We start from the raw sequence: 23,046 nt of genomic DNA, 5'->3' as shown, positions 1-23,046 counted from the left end.
GGAGACTTGATTCCCAAAACGTGATCTGATCGTGAAGTGGTCTGAGGCCCATAACTGCAGGTCCAGAGCTGACTCCACCTCTCTCCGTTGCTGGTTCTGCTTTGTGTTAGGTGACCTCGGGTGCCTCCTGCGCTCAGCCCGTGGTCTGCGTGCTGACTGCAGCAGTTCGTTCTGTCAGCTCGTCCCTTGTGTAAATAAATTCCTCTGGAGTTACTCATAGGCCAGATGTGCCTTTTCTTTTTTGACCTTTCGGCTTCTAAATTGGTAACTATCTCTAATTTTGGCATCCGTTAATACTTATGAACAGTTTTGTACACTTTCTCCTGCTGTGAGATCCCCTCCTGGGAAGCAATTTCATTGCACAGAGCTGCAGCTCTTGGCAATTGGCTGTGAATGTGTGTTGCTGTTTGCACCTCTTCTGCCCCCTTCTCTTTATTTATTTTTAAGAGCTGTAAGGGAGGAATCCTGTATTCAGCAGCAGGGGATCCAGCCTTTGCCTTCAGGATAAAGGTGATCTGCAAAATGATTATTTTTCCTGGTCTACTTGTCACCTTGTTTTTCTGAGGATACATTGCCACTCCAGGAAGCTTTAGACTGGTACATGAGTCTCTTCCTCTTGGACTAGGTGGGTAGTTTATTAACTTGGAAGAACAACACTGTGATGGAGTGCTCAAGTTGTTTGCTCTGTCTCTGCCCTGCTGGGCTGCCCGAGCAGCAGCTTCATAGGGGTGAACACGAGGCTTACTACGACTGGTCACAGGATGCCTGGGAGCTCTTTGCAAGCAATGCAGCCACGGATGGTCTCTACCTTGGCCTGTGCTTGTAGACCTGGTGAGAGCCAGAAGGATGTGACTTTCCTTCATCACTCGCTTCCTCCTTTTAGTTCTTTCTGCGCAAGAAGCGTGCTCCTGTGGTGCCTTCCACTCATCCTGTTGGAAACCAGAGACTTGGAGCAGGAGGAACTCTAACCCCCAAGAAGTACCAGACACATAGTTGACTGAGGGAGCTGTCATGGTGAGCACACCTGGCTGGTTGAGAACATCTGCTTGATCTCTTCCTGCCTGGTTCAGCATCCGCAGACTGTTGGGGAAAAATACAGTTCTTCCCACTGCAGTAGTATGGTTGGTAGGAACTGTGGCTAACTTGGTCCAGAAAGAGCACCCTGTCCGTCTTGCTTACAAGGGATAGAAACATGGTCTTACGTTGTGTGTTTACAGACCTATCCGAACTCCTTCATCCTGGTACGGATAGCCTGGTTCCAGCCCAGGACATCAGGCAGGAAGGCATCGGTGTTGCATCATGTTTTGTGGGTAGCCCCTGAGGGAGTAACTCCTTGGTTTCATCGTTGAAAAGGCGGGATCCAGCTGAGCTGTCGAGTCCAGCTGTAGTTCATTGGTGAATAGTCTGACAACATACCAGGTTTCTTTGTATCAGGGAGCCCGAGTGTATCCGAGCACAACTGGATAGCGCATCTGGATATCAGTTGCCTGCACTCTGTGGAGCCTCACTGCAGGCCTCACTGACTTTCTGCATCTTAATCTGACTGTGAGGCTGCATCAGGGCAAAATAAATGGTTTTCTCACACCCAACTAAATGAGGGTCTACCTCACAAACAGCTAACAGCAGAGCTTCTTTCTGGAATGCCTTCCAGAAAATCTCCTTTAATGGCTACTCCTGTAATACTCTATTTCAGCTTCTGTTGTCATTGTGGTGTGAAACAGAGTTTTTCACAAACTAATGGGTTTTGCCTAATGGGATGTTCTTGCCCCTGAAACTCTGGGGTTTGCTTTTCTTTTGATCTGGTCAATGTAAGGAGAGAAGGGTGTGCATGACAAACAACAATGAAAGCTTCTGTCTTGCCTCATTTTGTGTGTTATGGTGTTTTCCACATTGTTACAGGCTGTTTTATCAGAGTTCTTGTATCTTGCGTTGATGAGGGATTTGAGAGAAAGGAATAGGCAGGGTTAGGCACCCTCAGCTTGGCTTTCCAAGGGGCTCGGACTGCAGCAACCTGCAGGAGCTTTGCCCGCTGGTGGATGGGAGCAGCCGTGCTGCTACCGCTCTTTTCCCTTGTGTGCTGGTTTGACAAGGGTTTTTTTTTATTTTCAGAAATAAGAGGATCAGCTTCTAATTTGTCATCTTACAGCAAATAGATTTGTTCTTTAAGGCTCTGGAACAATAAGGCAAGTCCTGACAAGTCATTATTGGTCAGAATAAAAATTGCCTTTTAAGTTCAGCATCTCAGGCTAATTAATGTAAATTCACCCACTTAGGTTGCTGCTGTATGTGTCTTGTTTTAATGCTTGAGTCATAATTCAAAGAGAAGGAGACAGAGGCAAGATTTATATTTCTTCCAAGCTGCTATTGTGTGTCAGCTTTGAGATGGATGAAGGTGTCTCAAGCTTTAAAAGGTTCTAAGATCTCAAGACTTTTCTGCTAAAATCCCATCTTCAAGCAAGAGTAGTAACAAATGGGCATGTTACCACATGTATGTCTGTGTTTTTACGTGCGTGTATGTAGAAACAATGCATGTTATGTATATGTAACATGCAGATAATGCACGTGCCTTGCATATACCTATTTCACTAGAAAAAGGAAAATGATGCTGAAGAAAATGAGCTGGAAACTGTTGGTCACACTTCAGGAGACCACTGCATTTTGCTTCTTGCCTTGGAGACTGCTGCTTTTAGAACCTGTAGCTGGGTAACCCAAGGATGAGGAGAAACACTTTTTGTTTCAGTCTTTGGCTGCTTTTTCATGGGTGCTTTTCCCAAGAGCAACCTTAAATGGGACCAGGGAACAGTAGTTCAGTTTTTGGTGAAATTCTTACTAATGGTTTCTCATATTTATCTTTTAGTTCCTGTAGTGGCTTGTTTCCCACAAAACTGTTCCTTTTTGATTTTTGGTGCTGTTATTCTCCAGGAGCAGTGTTAGGATAGCCAGCTGAGCATCACCTGTGCAACAAAGCTTAATTATTCCATCCTCAGTTCTGGAAGGAAACTTCATATATCCTAAGAAAACTCTAGGGCTGATGGGAGGGGGGATATTGGTTAAGGGAGGTAAACTGCCTATGCAAAGTAGGAAAAGACAAATCTAACATGTTGAAGGCTACCCTTCGCTTTTCCTTCTCAGTAAATGCAGACCTGCTGTGTTGTTTTTAAACAGCTGGTACTCCTATTCACCTGCCCATGCACTCTGTCACCAGGCTTTCAGTGTCTGGCATCACTGTTTCCCATTTACACTCATCACAGAAAGGCCATTTGTGCTTTTTGAAGTGTAATATGTGCAAAACTTTCCCATTCTTCTTTGATGTTTATAGAGGGCTTCTTGGTTACTTTAAATTGGAAACTATTCAAAATTAGTTTCTATTATTTTAGCATTTTTCCTTAGCAAGACTGTGGATTAATGTAGTGTTGTGTTTATTACTAGCAATTTGGATACCCTAGCTTTATTAGAGGTGTATTCCTTACCAGTTTTGAGTTGTGGCGATCTCCTTTGCCAGAGCTTACCGGGAACTCTGATTTCTATTCCTTCCAGTGCCAGATACATTCCTCCTTGGAAATCAGCGCAGGGATCTACTTACTTTCAACTTTGTGTACAAAAAAAAGATCACATAGCACAAAACCCTGTGAGCCCAATCTCAGCTGGCACGTAGGCAGTTGATGCTGTGGTGTGTAGTGGTGCTCAGTGTAACCCAACTGAAAAGCATGGACAGCATGTGGCTCAGGTGCTTTTAGCAGTCTGCAAAGATGCTTGTTACCTGAAGTTACCTCAAACCATAATAGGAATGTCCGCCTTGCTTTAAAAGGGACACTTAGAGGTAAGTTGAGCAGACCAACAGGTAGTGAACCAGAATAGCAAGGTCACAGAAGCACAGGAGGGAAACAGCCTTTTTCTTCTGGCAGACAGGAGCAGGGTGATGACCTGCTCTTGGCCAGAGATTGCCAAACAGCATCACTTCCAGAGATAGGATCCTGGTATTTCTGTAAGCCAATGCCAATTTCAGTCCAACTGCAGCCTTCAACATATGGACAGGCTGGTTTTGTGCATGTTTGAGTGCTGTAGCTGGCCGTTAGTTGTTACCCCCATTCCTTTCCTTCCTGGCAGCTTGGTCAGCAGAGCTGGATGGTATAATGCTGCTTCACCTAAATTACATGAACCTTACTCCATCCTCCGTCCTCTGCCAGTGCTTCACTTAGGCTTTGGCACAAGAGAGCTTTAGGATTTTAAGGGGCTTGAGATGTACCTATTAACTCTATTTTTTTTTTTCTTGGAATTATCACAAACTTAGTATTTATTGGTCTATGGCAAAACATGGCCAATACTGTAGAGTTGCCAAGTTTTAATGTTTTAACTTGGTATTTTTAGTAGCACCAATAGGGAGAAGGCTTCTGTCTAAGTAATTTCTGGTTTCTTGCTTATCTAACCCAAGTTACCTTCTGGTGTGAAGCAAAAATGAAAGGGAAGTAACATTCTTTCCACCTCCATTTTTTTTTTAATTTTTTTTTTTTTCCCCCCCTTCCTCTGTCTCTCCCAGATCCCTGTCTATTATCACAACTTGAATCCTGAAATAAAAGGTGAGCAGGGGGGAATGGTCCTGCAAGTTGTTTCACAAAACTAATTAAACTTGTAGTGTATGTCTAGTTGTTACCCTTTGCTGGTCTGGACAGTAGATGTGGAGTGAGTCTGGAAGAATGTGATTGCTCCAGAAATTCCAGTGTTGCCTTGAAGAGGGGATGCTTTTCCAGTCCAGAGAAATGTGTGTGTGCTTGGAGAGCTGTGCTCTGTCAATGCTATTTTGTACATCACAGGGAGAAATGAGGTTAGCTCTTGGTTTTTAATGAGTCCTCCAACCTGGCATGGTGTACTCTACCCAACCTTCCCGGGGAGCTTACCTTGGATATGCTTCCACTGGATGTCACTGTTGCTCTGGGAACACATTGAAAATATCCTTTTACCTGTGGTGAAAATGACTTCTCAAAATAGAAGACACTTAATGGTATTTCTCATCTGGATTAGTAGGATTGGGCTCCGAATAAACAGCGTACACCACCTTTGGGAGTCTTCTGCTCCTCTCTTGTTTCTAGGGCGATTTGTTCAGCTAAGGTAGTGAACTTAATTGCACTTAGTGAATTGCAATACATTGTACTGAATTGAATACATTGGATTGATGTGTTACTGAAAGGGAATGCCATTTTTCCAGATACTTGAAAATTAATGCTTGATAATATCTTATTTTCTTTAAAAAACAAACACACCACCCCTCTCACCCTTCACCACCACCCCCCCCAAACCAGTAATGCACTGTGGAAATGGGTTTAAAGGGACTTAAAGGTAGAGCTGAACATACCCTCCTCACACCACTCAATCCCTCCCCTCCAGCAGAGAGGGCTGAAGAGAAAATAACTATTTTCTCTGCACTGAATTATGAGACTCCTACTTTTTATTAGTAGGTGTAAAAATCAGGTAGGTAGTTATCCTGTCTCTATCTTCCAATTTAGAAAACAAAATGGCATTTTTTGTTGTCCCTTGCAGTTCTACTATGGATGTGCATGTGTTGTAGTTATTACTTGCTCCCCACCCCCTGATCAGCACTGTAATGGCTGGCCAGAATGCTGTTTAGCCAGAAGAATTTTCGTAAGAGGCTCAGTAAGAGACCTCTGGAATGAGGCTGATTAATTTTCCCCTTCCCCCAAGTAGTTGTGCTGTGCTGTCTTTAAGTGGTTGCTATAAATAAATCACTTCTGTTTTCCCTTTGTCACTGAGAGCTGTATTGTGTTCTGAAACTGCTCTGCTATTCTTCCTTTAATGTTCAGCTGCTCCTCGCTATACTCCCGGTGCTTAATAAGCAGATGTTGTAACAAGATATTTAATGGCGATACATTGTTGGGTTGTGCCGAATAAATGGCACACTTGAACTCTGACTAAAAGAGATGAAACTTCTGCCACTGTTGCTGTTCCTGCTGCCTGGCCCCAGGGTTCAGCTGGCACTTCGCTGTGCAGGGAAGACGGGTGGGAGCGCAGGTGTCTCGGTAGTAGTGATGCTCATCAGTACTTAGACTGTCACCGAGCCAATGCACGTTTCGGGGCTCTTTCTACATTTTTACAGTGTTTTTTACAATCTGTTACAATTTACATTACCAGTGGCTGGCTCACCATGTGATACAGACTGCTATTAGAAGGGTGGCTGTAGTTTGGCTCATTCATTCTTAGGGACCAAAACAGGGATGACTTAACCCCCTTTTACAAAATGTTATAAAATCTCAGTCTGGGGGCAGCTCCGTTTGCCCTCACATGGGTGCGCTTCCAGTGTACCGGCCATTAAGGCAGGGGTAAGTACAAGCTGTAGTCTGGCTCTTAAGGGAAGGTTTCCAAGCACTTCCCTCTCGTGTTAAAACGTGAAGGGCAAGGCTTCCCCTGAAGGACCCCACGATGCTTCCCAGTGCCGAGTATGGAAGCTGTGCTAACGCTTCAGTGGAGATGGCCTTGTTGCCTTTGTAACATCGCTTCAACCGGTGTCGCTGTGTTTGAACCGTGACCGGAGTCCAGGTGGGTGCTTGTGGCAGAAAACCTGTCCCTCTGAGCATTGTAGTCTCTTTCCAGTGTCTTTGACCCCATCAAAATGTTTGGCAGCTCTTTAAAATTAATGTCAAACCAAGCTTTGTGTGTCCGTTGGGTGCTTGTTGTTCCTACCTGCCGTGGCAGGGTAGGCTGGTTGGGGTGGGCTTGTTCCTAGAACTGAAGATTCCAAGACTGTGGTCAGCGTGAGCCTCCCTTTCAGAAGTCACTCTCCATAGCACACGGACATCACGCTCTGTTTGCTGGCTGAATGTGTCCCTCGTTTAACTAGATGCATTAGCTCAGAATCTCATTGCTGAGGGCGTGAGCTACAGGTTGTCGTGGTGTTGATGGGCTGTAAGCAGCCTTTCAAGGAGCTCTGGTTGGAAAGGGGCAGTATGCCGTACTGTTGTGCTTCCCTTTTCAAACATAGATACACCTCTCCTCCTGGGGGTATTGCCACCACTCCGAGTGCCCTCAGGAGCCCAAACGGGTTTTGTGGAAGTGGTTTCCTTGGCTTTTCACAGGGGTGGCACGTACCCTGTGAGCTGATGAACAGCACATAGCATCAGTGACAAACGGCTGCTGCTGCCTCTGGCTTCAACTTGACATGATGAGGGGCCACCTGACCCCTGAAGCATCAGGTGTAGGAACATCTGTGCAATATTGTCCTTGCAAATATTCCACACTCTTAAACCTTGTGGACTGTAGCAAAGAGAATATCAACTCTGAGCTCAACCCAGCAGCCTTTTATGAAAAGCTGTCTGACATATGCTGTAGAGAGAGAAAATATGTTTGTACAGTCATTTTTCTGCTTCTGTGAGTCAGCTTGTTCTAATGCGTTTTGAAGTGGATAGTTCATCATCATTTGGGGTTTTTAAGTGCAGGTTGTATGCAGTGTTAGCTTACTCACATTTCTGCTGTGCCGTGGTTGACTGGCCTCAAGTTACATCATCAAAACATGATAGTCTAAAACAACAAGAAAACATGCTTTTTAATGCTAGTTTGCCATTGAAAAGCAATGTTTTGGGGTTGGTTGTTTCTTTTACATTTAAACAGCAAATAGCAGCTTTGTAAGGCTGGCTTCATCTCATTTCTGCAAGAGCATATTCGGGTTGATTAAATCAATGCATCGGTGAGCAACACGTGGCTCTCGGGCTACCAGAGCACAGTGGGTAGCTGGAGTGTGGCTCCCATGCTGGGGCTGTGCAGTGTGACCCGGAGCACGGGCTGTGTTGGCCTAGGGCCTGTAGGTTATCCAAATTATCCAAGCAAGTGGGAGGAAGCCAATTAGTGGAGGCTGGTGTGGCTGGTACCACCTGATACCCAGCTGCATCCCAAGCCTGAGGTGTAGCACAGTGAACCCTGGGAAGCAGTTGTTAAATGTATCCTTTAAACCTTTCCTGCTCCTTATGCAAAGCTGGTCTTGTGCACTTGGCTATATGAGGATAGCTGCGTTCGCCCTTACTAGCAGGTAGCAGACAGTAGCAAGCGTTCTCTTGTCCAAGCTTACTATTGCTCTGGCCTCTCTTTTTTTTCTTTCCCCCCAATCTCTAGGTCCCTATGTGGTTGAGTTTCTGTTCTTTGCACTGCTGATTGCTTATTCTGCGTAACTGTTGGGCTGGATCTCAGCCTTGGGAACCTTTCCACAGCCTAATTCCGTGACTCCCAGCAGCACAAGCCTTCATACAAATTTATTTTTAAATACGTATAGTTTCTCTGTGTGTATGCACATACCTGTATGTACATCTACATAATGCCCTGAGCAGCTGGGTGTAAAGTTGTGAGCTGGTCTGAAGTCTTGTTGCAGTGTAGTTGCACATCTGCACGCTCCTGGTGTCAAAGGCAGAGATGCGCAGGTACGTCAAGACGGCGCTGATGAGCAACGCGTTCGTAGTAGTGTATGCGAGAGAAGAGATGGAAGCAGCTCTTCGGTTCTTCCCTAGAAAAAGTACACATGGGAGAACTTTTAGAGACCACTTTCAGAGTTCCTTGCTGATCTGTTCATTTACAAGTTTCAGTCGTATATGTGAGTAATAAGTACACGGGATGGAGCTGCACCAGGCGTCGGGCCATGGAGCACTACGTTTTTGAGTGCTGTGATCTTGGCTTTGCATTCAAATCTTGCCTGTAAGTGCAAATTGAGAAACTTAAGTCCTGCAATTGTTTCATCGGTTAGCTACCTTGTTTAGTTAGATAAACTTCTCTGAGCTGCTTCTGCTGGTGGTAACGCGGGTGAATCATGTAAATAGTGTTTGTTGTAGAAGAAAGATACCATTTTGAAAGAACAGGAAAGGAGAATGAGTTCTCTAGTAGGGTTCTATTTGTGCTTTGAAAACTTAATTTATTCTGAATGAAATATTCAAGCTTGCATAACCAAAATAGTTGAAATTGAAACTTCAAAGTAAACTTGTTCTTAACCTCATTGAGGAGGGAAAACCAGTTCAAGATGTAAACAAAATGAAAATTACTAAATCAGAACTGCCTGCTTGAATGCATGTTGGAACGTCGTGCTTCCGCCAAACTTAACTGTGGGGCAGCATCCTTGCCTTCTTACCACTGCCGAACACAGAGAGGCTCTTACTCTTGGGGTGAAGGAATTGGACTCCTTTCAGAGTAGCTTACTTAATTCTTGGAATTTGGATGTAGTGCTTCCATGTGGCTCCCCTAAGTCTTCGTTTACCTGTATAGCCTAGGCCCGTGCACCGCATGAGCCTGCCAAAGCTCTTGGCACAGATAAAACTTGAACCTCGCAGCATTGCCTCGAGATTGCTATCTAAGGTTTGCCTTTTCTGATGAAGGTTTAAAACCAAAAGCATGCAAAAACCCCCAGAAGACAACAAAAAACCCTTTCACCTGGGGAAGGCGGACATGTCTGCAGCAGCTTTTCCTTTTCCAGCTGTGGCAAGAACAAGCGATTCCTTTTCTCCCTTGCCTGTTTTGAATAGCACAGAATGCCCCGACGTAAGCCGTTCTTCACGGCTTACCCTCTGTGAAACAGAACCCCTTCTCCACTTGTTTGCATGGCAATAGCAGATTATGTCTGTTTATTTTTCTAGCAGTCAGAAATGAATTGTGGTGCTCATCTTAAGAAAACAAAACCTCAGGATTCTGGTGGGAACCACGGGCAGCAAGAGGAGGAGATCAGTCTTGCAAATACCTTGGAACATATTATGGGACAGCTGGATGTTCTGACTCAGGTATGGTTTGCTCTTTAATTTTGTAATGAAAAAGGTGCCACTGACTGGAAGAATTGGGTTTATTTTGCAATAGTTTCATAGAATAAAAGCATGGCTAGTTCAAAACATCTGCTTCTTAGTAGGTTTTTGATAAACTGACGAGCAGGTGAAGACTGATTTATCTCTATCAGTTCCCTCACATCGACTTCCAGCTTAGGCCCTGCTCTTCCCCAATTCCTTTATGCTGCAGCGTAGCAGAATGTGACTTGAGCTAGCTCTGGCACCCTGTGCCTTTAGCTGGGGTTTAACTGAGGTGATGCCTGAAGGAGCGGTTGCAGTAGGACTCTGTTTTGGTGAATAGTCTGTCTCTTCCCTCTGCCATTGTATTGCAGTCTATAGGTAAACTCTGTTCCGATCCCGCTCCTTTCTGCCACCCAACACTCGCCTACACAGCCCAATCGCTGCAGTATTCTCCTCCCGTCAACAAGCCTGGGCCCTTCTGTGCCTCATCTCTGAAACACGCTTCTCACCCACAGCCAGCAAACAACTAATCCGTCGCTGTAGCATTAACGTACAGCTCTTCCACAGAGTCACCAAGCAGCGCTACAACAGCACCAACCCATGGTGCTGGTCCATCACTGTGTGTTTACTGAAGAACCTGGGGATAGAGCTGGTGTTTTGGTTAAACAGCTGCTCATTGCTCCTGTTAAGGGATAGTATTTCTGATCATTGCCTGGGGCTGAATTTCATTGGGTTTTTTTGAGGTGTGTGAGAAGCGTGGGGAAAGCATGGGATAGTAAACATTGGTGATCTCCTGTAGATACGACTGTAGTTGTGGAATTGAGGGGGGAAAAAAAAAACCAAACCTAACTGTGTGGGAGGGTTTTTTGGTGAGTTTGTTGTTTTGGGGAAAGAACAAGCAGGTCTTGAGCACACGGACTAGTAATAGTATGTTCAATACCGAGTTAGCACTCTGCTCTTGAGAAGAAGTACTTGTCAAAGGGTAAGATGATGGGCTGGAGGGCCTGTCAGAGGATTGAAGTAGAGCTGATTTAGGGATAAAAAGCATTCCAGGACTACAGACAGTCTATAATAGTGTAGGGTGGAAACCAAAAGGTATTTAAGTTTGGCAGGGATGCAAGAAAGTTTTCTGGTGATCTCCAAAATGCTGAATGCTGGCGGGGGGGTGTGTGGGGTATGCAAAGGGTTCTTGTGTGACACAGTGCCTTCGTGCTTGTGGGTAAAATGTGGCCCAGTGTATATCCAAAATATTTTATTACAGTTTTTATGTCTCCTTAGTAAGTTTGGAATGTGATCTTTATCTTTCATTATGAGAGCCACGCTTCTGATGATGGATGTGTAGTGGCTCCTTTTCAACTTCATAGGTGTTTAGAGGAGGCAAATATTGCAGTAAACAGTGTATGTGGGATTTAAACTAGATATGAGCAATGCAAACATCTCTCTCGAAGATATTGTGTAACTGTAGAAAATTCCAAATGTGGTTTTTCTTAAACCTAGCAGAAAGAGAAATTGAGATCAGTGGGGGAGGAATAAATTAGTAGGTTATGAGATAAAATTGGAAATGATCTTGAAATTGTAGTAAAACCCCCAAAAGCTGCCTTGAATAACTCCGCATTCAGTGCCCTTTTACCTTTTCTGGAGCTTTTGTGCCATCCTTACATTACTTTATTTCCTATTGGTTCTGACCTTTGTGTGTTGTATTTTGTATGAACACCATTTTAATGCACATGCACAAATAGACGTGCCTGGCACGCTGTTGAAATAGGTCCATAATTCTTCATTTTCATGCCAAGGCTCTGATATTTAGCAGTGAAACAAACCAACACTAAACAGCCAAACTCCTGCAAATGAGCCTGAAGTCCTCGTTCCTAGAGTAAGGAAGGAGGTTCCTCAAAGAGGAGGGATGGAGGCAGGTAACAAGGCAGAGCCACGGCAGGTAACTCCGAAGGGCACCCTCTTGCATAGCTACGCTTTGGTTTTTCCGGTGATGCTGGCGTGTCACAGAAGGGGACGCAGCTCTGGTAGAGCTGCTGTAACCCTCTTTGGTGCAGTTAGATGCTGACCGGGAGGAGCCAGGGCGTGCTGACGCGAGCAGAGATCCAGGCGAGATGGCAGCAGCGGCAGGTGGAGTTGGGCTGGTTCTTTCCTAACCTTTTCTAGGCTAGGAAAGAGCAACTAGGTGCTGCTCCCTGTGCGTGGCAGGCTCAAACCAACGTTGCGTGTTTTACATGGCAGCTTTGGGCTTGCTGACACTGCTCCTTTGAAAACAAAACGTTTTCATAGATAAATCATGCAGGGGGTCAGTATTTTACCTTTTGAAGAAGGGCTGAGGATGTACCAGGAGTCTCCTGGTGCTCGGTTAGAAACCATCAGTCTGTAATTCCTGAACGGTGCTGGTTTGAGGAGAACACTAACAGCATAGGCAGAGTCACACAGCTGGAGAGTCCCTGTGCTATTTCCGGAAACCCTCTATTGACACAGCCAGCCACAGGTTTTCTAGGCATTTATAATTTGTTACCTCCATGGGAGCCTGGGTATATTTCTAATGTGGTACCTTGAGTTCCTGGACTCTGTGTGCTGGTTGTAGTTTCCAACACTCTGCCAACATGATGTAATATACCACTGGAGGAAAACTTGGGATAAACGACTTTGGGAAGTTATGCAAATATAAAACTAATTTATTTTTCTAATATTTTTTCTTTAGCTATCATTTCAAAGTTCATTATGCTAAACTTGGTATCGTGTAAAAGTGGGAAGGAGAGGAAATACTTTGAATTTCTGCTGAAAGAGGTAATAGTAAGACATCAGCTGAAGGCTGTCATCTCCTGCCAGTGCGAAACTTGGTTCTGAGCCGCACGCTCGAAGCTGCATTGTCATCTGCCTGCCAGTTAGCAGCACCTTCCCTCTGCTGACAGTAGGTTCCCACGTGAAGTGGTACGTCGTGTACTTGGAGACAGCGGGGTTGTCTCCACTTCCTCAGGAGGTCTCTTCCTCCCCGACACCAGTTGCAGGCAGAAGCGCTGAGGCTGTGGCAGCCCTGTGGCCTGTGATGCAGGATATGGCTGGGCAGATGGGCTCCGTCAGTTTGGTTACTCCTTTTCTTAGAAGGAACTGGTGGCTGTTGTACACCACACCTAGGGGTACCTGCTCTAGTGAACACATATCACCCCTCAGATTTTACAAAGCTTCACTTTATGTTGAATTTGTGCCGTGATTTTATTCTTTACGGTTTTGGCATCTTTCTTTAAACTGGTCTTTGATTCAATGAAATCTTCCCCCCTTCCTCTCACCAGAACTCTCAGGACGTCTTTGGTTTTACGTGTGAGAAAGTGTCTAATGTGACCTGACAGGGTCTTCGTATTTTTTTTTCCAAATGTGGTTTTTGTTTGGCCACTTCACGTGCAGGTAGGTTAATGTTTGGCTGCCTTTTTCAGAAGAGTAGCACATGCTTAATAGTCCTGTTGCCTTGAAGGATGGAGTGAAGTTGAGAGCCAGAGATAAGCCAGTTGTTTTCCGTGGTCTTGGATTAGCTAAAGATACCCTGGTGCCCTTTGTAGGAAAGCAGGCGTTTCAAATCTGGCAAGGAATGAGGAAGATAAGTAGTAGCTTTGCTCCTTCCTTTCCTGCAGCGTGTCAGTATCTTGTCAATGTCTCGAGGTTTAAAAATCCCATTTTTTACTGGCATTTCAGAGATGTGAAAAGGAGGAAAGTGCAAAATGTTTATCGATTATTTTTTTAATTGAAGGCTGGAGCTCAGTATCCCAGTCCTTATATGAAGAACTGGGCTGGATGTTACAAATCAAGGTGATGCTCGCTCACATAACTTGCAGGAACAGAAAGGTGTGTTTTGGCTGAAACAAAAATGGAGCAGGTACGAAGAGTTCACTTGGTCCGTTGGCACTTGTGCATGCAGCTGAACTGCACTCTAAAAGATCATCTGGGAGCAGCCCTCTTGGCTGCAGCGGAAAACTTGCGTTTGCCATGATCATCTTCAAAGTTTTTATACTCCTATCTCACTCCAGACAGCTGCCACCTTCATTCCATTAAGCCCTAGCATTGGTGGGCAGTGGGCACTGAGGCAAAAGCTGCTGGTTTTATGTGGGAAAGGAGCTGTTTGCTCCAAACAAGGAGTTCAGAATCAGGTTAGCGTATGAATTCATAGACAGCAGCGATAATTCACCCACAGGAAACAGCTTTATGTACTTCCCCAAACTAATCCTGCGTTGAAGCTGGGAGAAAACAACGCAGTGAAATGGAGACGACTTGCTAAATCCATAAAATAATCCAATCCAAGACAATTTAGCTCATGTGAGATTAAAGGATTATTTCACTCCAGGAAAGATTGCAGAGAGAGGGAGGAGATTTTTTTTTTAAATTAAGTTCTTGAGCACAAAAAAGAGACTTGGATGAGAGGGTTGCTTTATAATTGAAACTAAAAATGTTCAAGTGCAATGCTCATAATGAAAACAAGATCAAATTTGTTACTCCTTTTGCTTGAGATGTGGTCTCCATCAGCCCCTGTTGGTGAGGAGCTAGTGACTCCTCTCTTCTGTGAGGTATTGAATGTAGATTAAGTTAACGGGTTTAGTAACATAAATGTTTTTATGACTTCAAGTAGTTACAAGTTGAGAATAAAGATTTTTTTTCTTTCGGTCCTGAGTGCTGCTACCCCTTCCTTGCACACATCGTTTCTGTGTTGCTCTCAATACCTGAACGCCCGCTGGGTACCAGTGGAGCCAGCACACAGGAGAAAAACTGCAAGCAGTCTTTATTTCAAACAAAATAGTTTGAAATCCAAAACACTAATAAAAAAGGTTCCCATCTGAAAAATGCCAGATGAGTTTGGGTTTTGAATCTTAATTTAAAGGACACAGAGGCTATTTCTTATGAGTCAGAACCATCCCTTAGAGATGCAGTAGCTTTGATCTTTCACGCAATGAAAACAAATGAAGTACCCTGATTGTTGCCAGTCCTCTGTATGGTGTCATCAGAGCTACTTTTTTTCTGAAATTCACTTCTGAAATATGCTTATTACAAAATCTCTAAGTCTAGATACAAACAGATTTTTCTTCTAAGACTGCCTAAATTAAATGCACTCCTGGGGCGATTGCTTAGCAGGGCCCTTTCCAACAGCTGGCATCTCGGGAGTGTGATCGTCTCCCAGGAGGTCCACAGGACCTTCAGCTTCTAATGTCCTTCAACGGGAAGGAGCACTCAACACCTCCCACAATTTGCTTTCACAAGCAGACCTTGAAGATTAATATAAATTGTTACTCAGCCATTGTTATAGTACCAGCAGCAGGGTTAATTTAGCTGAGTGATTTGCATCCTTTCAAGGTAGATTGGGTGGCAGGGAAAGGGTATGGGAAGTCTTTGAAGTCCTTGTGGTTGAGGGAGACCTCTAGTCTTTTTGGGATCACTAAACACTCTATTGTGCAGTTGCTCCCATGGTATGTGCTTGGATATTTTGTCATAACTCATCATAACTTGCTGTGTTTTCCTACTATGTGGTGAAACTTGAAGTTTCCTGCCGCCTTGTGCTGTGCTGGGTGAGCACCAGAGGTCTAGGAGCTCTGCACCAGGGAGGCTGCCCGTACCTGTGCAGAAGCATGCAGCCATTCCCTTCCAGAAACTTGCGGAACTTGGCTTTGGCTGGTCAGCTGTCAAGGCTGAAGCATCAGCAATGTGTGAGGAAACACTTTTAGTCAGAGGGCTGTAAAGGGAAAGGCTTGCCTACAGATGGCTCGTGTGCCCTATGTCCCTGCGCTGCGTGGAGGAAACTGGCAGAACCTGTGGTTCATCATCTCTGTGGCTAAGACGGATTAAACAGGAAATCCTTTTCTGTCCTCCAGCATCTCTCTGATCACTGAGATACAGGAACTGACCATGCTGCTCGGTCTGGCAAAGTAGGCGATACTAGAATGTTCAGGTACTTTAGTATGGGTTCCCTACTATAAAAACCATGGGGAGCACTGCGAGTGATAATTCGTCATCACCATACTGAGCGTTCTGCCGTCAAGCTACTCCTGTAATTTAGGTAAAGGGTCAGTTAACTAAGTGTATTCAAGGATCTGCAGAAAGTGGAGTGTATTGGGAGGTGGAAGAAGAGATGGCAGCTGATACTCATAGAATCACGTGCTTGGAAGGGACCTTCAAAATCATCTAGTTCTGACACCCTGCTGTGGGCAAGGATACCTTCCACTAGACCAGGTTGCTCCAAGCCTCATCCAGCCTGGCCTTGGACACTTCCAGGGATGGGGCATCCACAGCTTCTCTGGGCAACCTGTTCCAGTGCCTCACCACCCTCACAGTATTAAGGAAGGGGATAGCTGGTGAGCAATACAGGTTTTGAATTTTATAACTACCCATTTCCTTCTTGAAGTGCTTTGGACTGCTACATATAAAAAAAAAAACCAAAACCCAAAAAACAAACACCCAAACAAAAAACCCCAAAACAAGTGAAAAAAAACAACCCACCTTCACTTTTCAAGTATTGTGAGTAACCCGTGGCTGAGGAGAGCTGCTGGGACTATGAGCTCTTGTGCCCTGTGCTAGAGAACAGACTTTGAGGTCATTTAGCCACATGACTTCTTGAGCAGATCTGGAGCTGTATAGGGATCCTGATGAAGTGTTGTAGTAACAAACATAAAAGTTTGTGGAATTTGAAGCATGTTACAAAGCAAACCCAGGAAAACTCATGAAGTTGCATTAAAGAAAGTTCATGTAGCACTTTAGTCTTCCTCTTAATCTATCTTCCTAATTTTGAAATAATCAATACACTGTGTGTATGTCAGCCTGGTGTGAAATATTTCAAGGCCAGGCTGGATGAGGCTTGGAGCAACCTGGTCTAGTGGAAGGTGTCCCTGCCCATGGCAGGGGGGTTGGAACTGGATGGGCTTTAAGGTCCCTTTCAACCCCAACCATTCTGTGAGTCTATGGTTCTACGATACTCTATGCATATAGGCTTTGAGAGCATTCACCTTAGAGTTTGCATTCAAAGCGATTGAGATGGTGAGGAGCTATAGCACTTACTTTAAATATCTCTGAGGTGGCAGGTCTTGTTCCAGTCTGAGCAGACGAGGAGCTATCATTTCTTTAGAAATCATTTCACATTAAAAAAAAGCAAGCCATAAGTGATCAAATACAATTTGATCTCTGAGATTAAGGCTTCAACCACTAGAGTAAGGCTAGTCGGGGCACGCAGAGCACCTCGCACGCGTGCATTTGCTACGTGGAGTGTTTGGAACTGCAAAGGCCCACGCTTTGTTACGCTCTCAGGGACGAGGAAATTAAGATTCCTTGGTTAGGCTAAACCACCAGTTAAAAACGCTTCAGAGCATACTGGATGTTGGGTCCCTTCTCAAAAGGGGGGTCAGCTGTAACCTGCTGGGGAGGAGGGCAGCCTGGCTTTCTTCAGGCGTGCTTACCGATAGCAGGGGGCTACGTTGAGCCTCGCTAGGCGCAGGTGCTGAGGTGGAAGGGAGGCTGACAGCAGGTCGGGGCAGAACGTAGTGTGAGAGGAAGAAAGTCTGCTCCTTGCCAGACAGGTTGGTGCTTGAACCTCAGTGACGTTTGCTGCACAAGGTCTCCCGCGAGCCTTTCCATCTTGCAGCTGAAGTTTGGTGTTTTCAGCTGTTGTTGGTGGAAAGAGTTAATTCCTTTTTTCTGCAAATAGGTAGGGCTGCCCTGGTGCAAACCCTTCCTGCGGCAGTTCATTTCGCTCGCTGCGTTAGTTTAGAGAGAGGGCTCCCAAGTTAACTTACCTGGATACTTGCTAATTCCTGTCTCTGCGCAGGGCTGCGGGTCAGGACTGTATTTTTAGCGAGTGCTGGAGGTACCGCTTTAGCCACCCGCGTACAAGAGCTGCGTCTCTTCTTGTCAGTATTGCTCACTTCAGCGGGTGCATTGGAAGGGTGACTTCTGGCCAGGCTCTTCTGACTTCCCAGCGTAGTGCCAGCCGGTCTCCTCGGTGCTGTGCAGCAGGCTGTGGTCCAGGTGGCACGAATTTGTGCCCGAGAGGTATATAGGTACCTCTGAACCCGCTCAGTAGCACTTGTAAGGTGGGACCCTTGGATGCTACGGCAGCGTTTGTATGACACTCTTTACTTGCTGTACTCCTTGGCCAAGTTTGGGTCGGAAATTAGCTCTGAAATGACCAGTTTTAGGGAAAGGCCAAAGAAGTTATAGCAGGGCTGTAGCAGGGTTTTTTTTTCCTAGGCTGTCTGTGAAGATGAATGAAGACAAATGTTGCAGGAAGTGTTGTAGAGGTGATTTAAGTAAGTTTTCTTTTGTGTTAAAAATGCCATATTCTGCTCTGGTGTCCATAGTAATGCTCAGTATATTGCTGCAATGTCAGAAATTCTCCTTAAAAATAAAAAATAAATGGGTTGATCTTTCTTCTTGTTTAAACCTAAGCTGTTATTCTTCTGCCAGTCTGAGCCAAGACGTTAATAAATTATCCAGCATCTACCTCCCTGGTGTGTAACAGAGACGTGCTGTGCTCCTGGCGTAGCAGGGAGCCCGGGTCCTGCCACAGAGAGAGGGCTGGGGTGTGAACCAGGCTCCAGTGGGCCCTCGCTGAATCTGGCTAACGGTGTTTTCCCCCTTGGCTTAATTGTTGGTTCATTATCTGCTGCAAAGCAATAGCGAAACCTTGCAGCCGTTGAATGGGTGCCGTTTCACGTGCCTGCCAGCAAGGACTGGCTTTATAAATAGCGACGTGGAAACACTGTAAAACTGTCAGCTGCTGGTGAAGGAACTTTTGTGTCTAAGTCAGAATCTAGCAGGAACGGGCAGCATTGGCACTTCCCCTTACCTTCCTCAGGCGTCAGGTGCCCTGTGTGTTTCGGGCACCATATATCCAAGACTAAATGCACTGTAGTCATCGGTTCCTATTTTGGACTTCCTGGATTTAATTTTTGACTGCTACTTTTCCACTTTTAGTTTCCAGAAACGACTCGCTACAAGCTCTTTGCTTATCCTTACGTGCAATTTCCATTTCAATAAACATTTTCCTTACGGCTCATTCACGACTCCAACACTTTCTGAAATCCGCTTTATTTGCGTTCAGTCCCACGGTGCTGCAATGGCACTGAACTCGCATCGGCAGGGGCGTGGTGACGGGAGATCTTGGGATGCAGGACCCACAAGTAATCTGGGACTTTGCTTCTAGAGGAGACTGACCAGGACACGAATGTAGTTGATTAACTAAAGGAAGTTTAATGCAATGTTTCTCCCCCTCCCCTTTTTTTTTAACTGAGTCTTGAGTGGCTAGTTCTTCCTTTTTTTTTTAAATGGAAAAGCCATGATTCCCACTGCTTTTCATTCTCTGTCTGCTTGCTTGCAGGGTAAGGTCTTTGCTGTAAACTCCTGGTAGACATTGAGCCTGCTGTGTTCTGCCCTGAGCAGCTTTACTCCTGCCCTCTGAGAGACAGCCACCGGGCAAGAGCCTGGCTGGGTAGGAAAAAGATGAAATCCTCTCTCCTCTGGATAGACGGGAGGGCTCCTGCTGGCTCCACGACTCTTCTGGTTCTTGTGCCCCAAAGGGTGGTGGTAACAGAGGAGGAAAAAACTGTAATGAAGCTAGTGCCATAGCCCAGGGGAATATTTAAGCAGTGCAGGGATTTTTCACTCAGGTGAAGCTTTCTACGGCTGCGGCAGGGCTGCGTTAGGCAGCAGGAGTTAGCTCTTCTGCCTCCTCAGTGAGCAGCGGCGCAGGCTTAGAAATAAGCTCTGAACTGTTTGGGGAGGAAAGAAAAGGGTGTATGAGGGCAAATGCCATGATGCACAGCCCTTTCTGACTTTGATAAGCGACCGTGTGAGCTGGCTTTGCCATAGCGATCGGTGGTGTTTTTACTAGGTCTGCTTTCTCTTCCCACCCCGTGCCATTTGCCTCATTCCCCAGATCATTTTCCGGGAGACTTTTCCTCCTCACTCGAGTGGCCTGAGCCAAGCTATTTCCTCTCTTTGTGCTTTAGTTTCCCTAGCTGTCAAATGGGGATAATGAGACCTGTTTTCTTTTGTCAGGCGCTCAGAGATGTGCTTATGAAACGTGCTATTAAAAGGCTTTCTATGTATAACCTCCATACAAACAGCGGTTGTCCAAGTTTATTTTAATGACTTTATAATAAACTCCAAGGTTCTGAACATCCTTTGTTTTTAACAGAGGATGTTATTTATGCAGTAAAAATGCTCAAAATGTGAAGCTATTGATTGTTGCTGATAAGTTGATGGATATTAAAGCATTAAATCATCACTGCCTATTACCAGCCATTCCGGTGTCTGTGGAAGCTGACAGCGGTTTTGCATAGCTGGGTCCCTTCATTACCTCGCGGCGATCAATAAAGGGTTTTCAGCAGAGGCTTTTATTGCCACGTGGTTAAAATGTTCTTCCTGTGCATCCTGTCCGTGATGACTTCAGCTTGAGGAGAAAGATATCCCAATCCTTGGTGGGCTAACTGGATTACACAAATACTTGGGCATTATGTTGAGGTAGATGTTGCCACTTTGGGTTTCAGTTCCCCCCTGCCCCGTCACCTGTTGCGCTGCCTTGTGCTGAGAGGGTTTTGCTTGTCATCGTGCTTGTCCAGCAAGTTTTGTGTGGCTTAATTGCAGCAAACGGACAGCATTTGGAGAAGGGAGGAAAGAGTCAGCAAGAGAGAGGAAAAATCAAAGCTAAACCAGTGTGAAACAGTTCAAAACCTGTATCTCTTCTTAGCGGAAGTGTCTGGTGGCCCATGAACACGGAAGGACAGAACCTGTCTGTGAAAGGAAACGCAGAGCCCAGTTTGAAAGCACCGAGGGCCGAAATGGGTGCTCGGCATTGTCTGCAGGAGAGCTTCACACCCACCAGCCTCCCCACTGCTTCTCTCTGAAGTCATGTGGGGTTTAGCCCTGCTAAAATACTGCTAGTGGAGTTACAGCCCTGAAATACCCCAAAATACACCCGTGGATTTAGCATTTTATTACCCGCTGAGAGAACGGCATGTAGCTTGTCTTGGCGTGGCTCAGCAGCAGCTTTCGTTGTGTTTCGCAGACGGTGTCCATCCTGGAGCAGAGGCTGACGCTCACTGAAGACAAGCTGAAGGAATGTCTGGAGAATCAGCAGAAAATCATTCAGAACAAAACCAGCTGATTTCCTGAGCGGAGACGGGAGCTGAAGGTGCTGGGAGGTTTGAGGTTGTTTGTGTTCCTAACAGTGTGCGTGTGACTTGCTTTAATGACTTTGAGCGCAATCTATTTTTCAATTAGAATGTACAGTTATTGTATCTGTAAATAAGCTTTGTTACTTTACTAAAATAAAAGGAGTATTTTATTCATAAGCATGGATAACGAATGTGATCTCTTGTGTTTTCCAGAGATAGAGCAGCCAGCGTGAGCTCCGAGTACTAACTAGGGAGTGCCATCTCTCCTGCCTTTGGTGCTGCTGAGTTAGTTTTAAAACGTTCAAGCATCTTGGAGTTGCCAAATGTCTGGTGCGGGCTGTGTCAGGCTTGTTGCTGAGGTGTGTGCTGTCTGTAGGTGACAAGCAAAGAGCTCCCAGGATATTTTGGGCAGCGGGAGCTCACCTCCGGTTCTCAGACCGTAGTGAGCAGGTGAGGTCCCAGAGCAGCCGGCACTGGAGAAGGGTCTGTCTCGTCTGAGTTCCAGCTGGTGCCTGGCAAATCTGACAACGAGCACTGCAGAGCCTGGATGGTGTTTGTGCAGAGGGGATTTAATCCTCCAGTGGTGGGTTTTAACCTGCTGCCTTGGGCAAGGTGTGAAAAACAACTGCTTGAGGCAGGAGGAGAAGCCCTGGTGGGCCAGATGCAGGATGTTTGCCAAGCAGGTTTTGCTTGGTCTTGGTCTTGCTTCTTAAATCAAAGGCAGGATAGAGGGAGAGGAAAGGCCACCAAATAGCAGAGAGTTTGCTCCATGGTGGAACTTCCCTCCTCTTGCACCAGACTGCCTGTAATTTTCAGGCATTTTGCAGATGTTTACACAACTGAATAGCTCATCGCTCTCACCCTGCACCCTCATCGCTCCTCCTGACTTTTTCAGGACCTTAGCAGGTGTTCAGTATGTAGCTGCACAAGAATCTGGACATCTGGGAGACCCTGTTCTCCAACACCTCTTCTGCTAACACACGCTGGAGGTCTCCTTTCTCACAGTAAACTATTACCCGCGTTCCTGGAGCAACGAGCTGTGGGAAGTTGAGCACCTCGGGGTTAAGGAGACCCTCCTCACCACTGTCTGTCTGACCTCAAACAGGGGGGCTGCCTCAATCTCTGCCCTTGGTGGTCCTGCCCGCCGGCCTCGCGCAGCTTCCGAGGCCCCGTCTCCAGATGTGCTGGGGGCGTTCTGGACGCTCGCCTGCGGGCTGGCTGCCATCCAGGTATTCAGTCCAGCCTGTGGGGTTTTTTTACCCCGTTTCTGTCGCAGGCTGTGTCTGCTGGTACAGCATCTTGGTAGTGTTAATCCTCCTTGTCCTGCCTGGGTCAAGCTGTTCCCATTCCCCTGCCATCACCAGGAAGCTTCTGGTCTCCTTCCCTCCTTTGACTTTCGACGTCTCTGAGAACCCCTTGTTGGCATCATGACATATTTCACTCTTTTCCATTTGCGGGAAGCTGAGAGCTTTCTCATTTCCATGCTTATTGCGTTGATTATAAATCTGAGTCTCTCTCTGCTCTGCCACAGACTGTTTGTTTTCTGTTTCCAAGCTTCGAGGCTGATAAATCATTATTTTCTCTTAGATTACGCTAATGGAATCAATTCAGTGATATTCTTCCATGCTCTTGCTAGAAGCTTTCAGTGGCTTTCTGCTGAGAGACTGACATCATTTTCATTGAAATGAGCTTATGTCGTGATGCGGGTGGGTGGGGAGGAGGGGAGCGTGCAGGCAGTTTGCTGCTAGGAGAAGGCTGTTCCTGCCCTCATCTGCCGCCGCTGAAGCGATGACACAAAGGAGTGGCAGCAGCCTGGTTTATCATCTTGATCCTCAACGCTGTGGACTGGCCTTTGGGGTGGGGGTGTGGAGGGCCGAAGAAAATGTAAGGTCTTCCAACAGTCGCCAATTTTTCAGCTTCTCTTCAGAAATAGCCTTTGCTTCCTTTTAATGTGTGGTTCCTAATGCCTTAGACCCCACAGAAGCAATTTGTATGCAGTATTTTAGGGAGGATGGCAGTACAAATGACTTGGGCACAGTCTGTGTAGACACTTTTTCCTTTCAGATGTTCGGAGTGAATCCGTGTGAAAGATTTAATTGTGCTTCTAAACCAGATGAGATGCTCAGGTGCTGGAGGGCCAGCCA

At 45.8% G+C, this 23,046-nt stretch overlaps 1 protein-coding gene across 1 annotated transcript in view; it reads left to right on the top strand.

Annotated features, from left to right (window-relative positions):
* The window catches only part of POC1A (POC1 centriolar protein A), a gene marked incomplete at its 5' end in the record, with an annotated part of 50,232 nt that extends 29,340 nt beyond the window's left edge, over positions 1-20,892 (top strand). The window contains 2 exons of the mRNA XM_010151038.1: positions 9,618-9,758; positions 20,794-20,892. Of these exons, the coding sequence (XP_010149340.1) occupies positions 9,618-9,758; positions 20,794-20,892 (240 nt within the window). The remainder of the gene's footprint in view (positions 1-9,617; positions 9,759-20,793) is intronic.
* Between the last annotated feature and the right edge of the window lie 2,154 nt (positions 20,893-23,046).

Source organism: Eurypyga helias, unplaced genomic scaffold (assembly GCF_000690775.1).
Source record: "Eurypyga helias isolate BGI_N326 unplaced genomic scaffold, ASM69077v1 scaffold15074, whole genome shotgun sequence".
Lineage (NCBI taxonomy): Eukaryota > Metazoa > Chordata > Aves > Eurypygiformes > Eurypygidae > Eurypyga > Eurypyga helias.
This window is presented reverse-complemented; position numbering and strand designations above follow the sequence as displayed.